The sequence below is a fragment of the Branchiostoma floridae genome, chromosome 12, assembly GCF_000003815.2.
Source record: "Branchiostoma floridae strain S238N-H82 chromosome 12, Bfl_VNyyK, whole genome shotgun sequence".
Lineage (NCBI taxonomy): Eukaryota > Metazoa > Chordata > Leptocardii > Amphioxiformes > Branchiostomatidae > Branchiostoma > Branchiostoma floridae.
The window spans coordinates 22,968,870-22,972,569 of NC_049990.1; the positions used below are offsets into that span (position 1 = coordinate 22,968,870).

Sequence of the window (3,700 nt, forward strand, 5' to 3'; positions counted from 1 at the left end):
GTCAGTAAGACTTACCACAGTGTAGATGTCAGTAGTAGTGGAGTTAGTCAGTTATAGACTTACCACAGTGTAGATGTCAGTAGTAGTGGAGTTAGTCAGTAAAGACTTACCACAGTGTAGATGTCAGTAGTAGTAGAGTTAGTCAGTCCTTGGTGCACACACTTGTTCTGGTCCTTGCAGCAGCTAAGAGGCACGTTGTTGTTCCCGCCGGCCCACGGCTGTTTGTACCAGTCCGAGTACTGCTCCTTTCCACAGCACTTCAGCTGAAAAAACAAACAAACAAACAAAATCATTCCTGTTACTTAGACATGGCATCTTACACACAGCAGAATTTAGTAGGACAATTTCAATCCTGAGTCAATGTAGCCTTGTATCCAGACATATTATAGCTCTGGGTCCGGACCTGAACCTGAACCTGATTAAGTATGTGAGAACTTGTGAATGGACTATGCTCAAAACAATGGTCCATTTCCAACAAAGAAATCTGTTTTGTCGAGTAAGCGACTCCCACTGGCGTTTTGAAATCCTACAAGGCTTAACTACAATGTACTATTGACTGTAAGAATTGGTAAAATGACAATAGACTCTACTCTACTTCGATCTTGTTATTTTCCTCGACTGGTAAGCCGCGAAACATGTGAATACCTGGTCATTTAATCGGTTCATTTTCCAATAGGTCCAACATCTGGTCCGCTGATTTTTTTCAGGTCTGTTTTTTATGGACCGGTCCAATAAAAAAAAACGGTACCCACCCCTAACTTAAGACTTAAAATGCTAGCACACAACAACATTATAAATATCACTAGTTAATCAGATCATGTGTCTGTAACTCTCATTATTGAAGAAGGCGACAGTGGTAGTTGAAAATTTGATCTGTGTATACCTTTGTGTTGGAAGAAAGTTACGCATTGTACTAAAACAACATGATGACTTACCTGGCTCTGCAGATCGTCCACCAGTTTAGCCTGGTTCTTGTCCTGAGCGGGGTTGTAGGCAGCCAGGGCCTTGTCCAGTCCATCACTGAACCCATCCTGGAGCTGGTAGGAAAAAAAACATACCTTTGTTAGGAAAGAACAGACATACCTGTAATTTTTGTTTTTCAAGACAAATCTATTCATTCTACCTGCAAACACTACAAGTACAACAGACTCTACATTCAACCAGAGACTGGCAAATATGAACATTATTACATTCCTTGGAAAAATGCATCTCTTTGTTTTGGGCTGGGCTATAGGATTGGCCTACCCGGTATTACAGAGGTGTTTGCTTATACGATGATTTTTGAATGGCCCTTATTCATTGTATGTTAAACTGAAGACACAAGCCCATTGATCAAAATCTTGTGGTGGAAAAATTAGGATGAACTGTTAGATTCACTTCTTGTGTTGAAATGTGTCCAGGCACTATCTAATCAATGGTCATCAACAGTTTTCAACTGATCCATTAAAACTCACTTCAGTGTGGAACAGAACCAGTACTATATGTATAATTATCTAGCAATGACAAGAACTTTTCCATTTATAGTTGAAGGAACACAGTGTAGAACCCCCACATAGTATAAACATTCCATATTGTTGTAGCTAAGGTATAAAAACACAGAGGATTGCAGAGGGACATACCTTTCCTCTGAAGATGAACCCAGAGATGCCGGCAGCCAGCTCAGCAACGAAGATGATGAACAGAAAGAAGGAATACTGCAGGGAAGGAGAGGTACTCAATCTTAGTGAACAGTGCAGTGGTGCACCCTTGCAGTTTGTAGCAGTACTGCAACAAGTACTTCATTTGCATTGTCAAATGACTGCACTCTTTATATAATTTATAAGAAACAACTTTCCATACATACTACATTTGCACATATGAATGTTAGACATGCAACAATGTGATATGCCAAATGGCAGTTACTCAAGCAACTGGGTGTGATTTTGGAAATGGTCAAATGTTTCAGATAGCATCCACTATATTTTGTCAGTGACCATGTCAGTTGCCTGAGTAACTGCTATTTGGCATACTACAAGGCAAACATCCACAGCCTTGAAAGCTAACATTCAATAAAAGCTACCATTCACGTTGATTAGTTGACAAGATGAGAGTTCACCACATACACATCATACCACAAATATATGCTCTGTCTTGAATTGTATTACAAAGGATGTTTCAACTGAAAACTTGAAATACTGAATACCTAAGCCTCTTTTATCACAAATTCAATTAGCCAGGATTCTCACAAGGCCTTTTTCACAGCATAGGGGGCATCTAAGGGTGGCAAATCCACATAGTTAGTGGCAGAGGTATGAGCCTTGTGTGTGTATCTGGGGAAAATTTTTTTATAACTCTCAGAAAAACTATTTCCTGTATTTTGAGGGCCAAACCTTATGAAAGAAATCCAAGCATTCCAACATTTTTACCTTTGTTAGAAAAAACAATAGAAAAAAAATTTTGCAGGTTGAAACATGGTAGAGGCCTAAATCACAGCATCAGGGGTACAAATCGCAGCATCAGGGATATAAATCACAGCATATGGATACAAATCACAGCATGGGGGATACAAATCACAGCATAGGGTCCCCTATGCTCCACTGCAATGGAAAGAACCCTGTTTACATGTACCATACCGGTACTTACAATATACAGCAGGACAGTGTTGCCCTTAGCCGTGGCGTAACATCCCAGGAAACCCAGCAGGACGATGAAGCCGCCCACACCGATCAGCACGTAGGGGGCGCTAGTGAAGTTGGTGGTGGACAGCTGGAGGTACTTCTCCATTCCCAGCTTCCCCCAGATTCCTACTACCAACATCAGGATTCCAGTGGCCTAGAGAGAACGAACGGGAAAAATAAGAACACATTCCACAAAATTCTTACACAGTACAGGGACTGTCAACATTTCTGTCTTTTCAAGATAGTAAGGAAGTCAGTATGAATTCTGTTAATGGTAGAATATGAGCAGTTACAGTCAATTTTTTTTTCAATTTTTTTTTTTTGCCAAACCATATGAAAAATACCTAATCATCTGGAGCATACTTGAACCATTTCTAAATTTTACATGTTTTGGAATATGTTGTACTAAAGATTTCACATGATGTGTATTATTGAATATGAAGTCTTTCCACTGACAAACATGTAATGGAACCATCCATTTATTGTTTTACCAGCGTACTTACATTTATTACTTAGGCATTATGATGCAATCCAATTACATCATTCTCAAAAACATTCATGGTCCAGTAAGAAGTAATAGTTACCCCATGGGCGGGGCGAGGTTTCTGTGTATATCACCAGTCCCGCCCACTGAGGGGATCTCTAGTCTCCCCGAGGTGGCGGGACTGGTGATATACACAGAAAACGAGACGAAGGCCATGGGGTAACTAACTTAGCCCATGGCATACTTCCCCGAAGCTTTTCTAGTTCATCAGCTTTACAAAATGTTACTTTATTTTGTCCTAAAAGTCCTAAAAGTCCACAATCTTTCTTGTAATTGTTTGAAAAGCTGTGACAGACAGTGTCAGCCTGTAACAACACAAGGTCATTAATCTTGTCAAGACCTTTCTGGGCAAGGTGCCTGGAGACAGAAAGTCTGCTCATATTCCTCTGGGCAATTAGAAATCAAGCATAGGATTGGTCAGTTATCACATGACACTATTCTGGTCCCAGAAGAAGGTCTCAAAAGTAAGCGAGGATTGGTCAGAACGGGTCACATGCGT

General features: G+C 40.4%; 1 protein-coding gene across 1 annotated transcript in view; it reads right to left on the bottom strand.

Annotated features, from left to right (window-relative positions):
• The window catches only part of LOC118427392 (tetraspanin-7-like), a gene marked incomplete at its 5' end in the record, with an annotated part of 5,681 nt that extends 2,870 nt beyond the window's left edge, over positions 1 to 2,811 (bottom strand). Inside the window, 4 exon segments of the mRNA XM_035837162.1 lie at positions 111 to 263; positions 936 to 1,037; positions 1,620 to 1,694; positions 2,623 to 2,811. Coding sequence (XP_035693055.1) covers positions 111 to 263; positions 936 to 1,037; positions 1,620 to 1,694; positions 2,623 to 2,811 — 519 coding nt within the window.
• Positions 2,812 to 3,700: the final 889 nt, after the last annotated feature.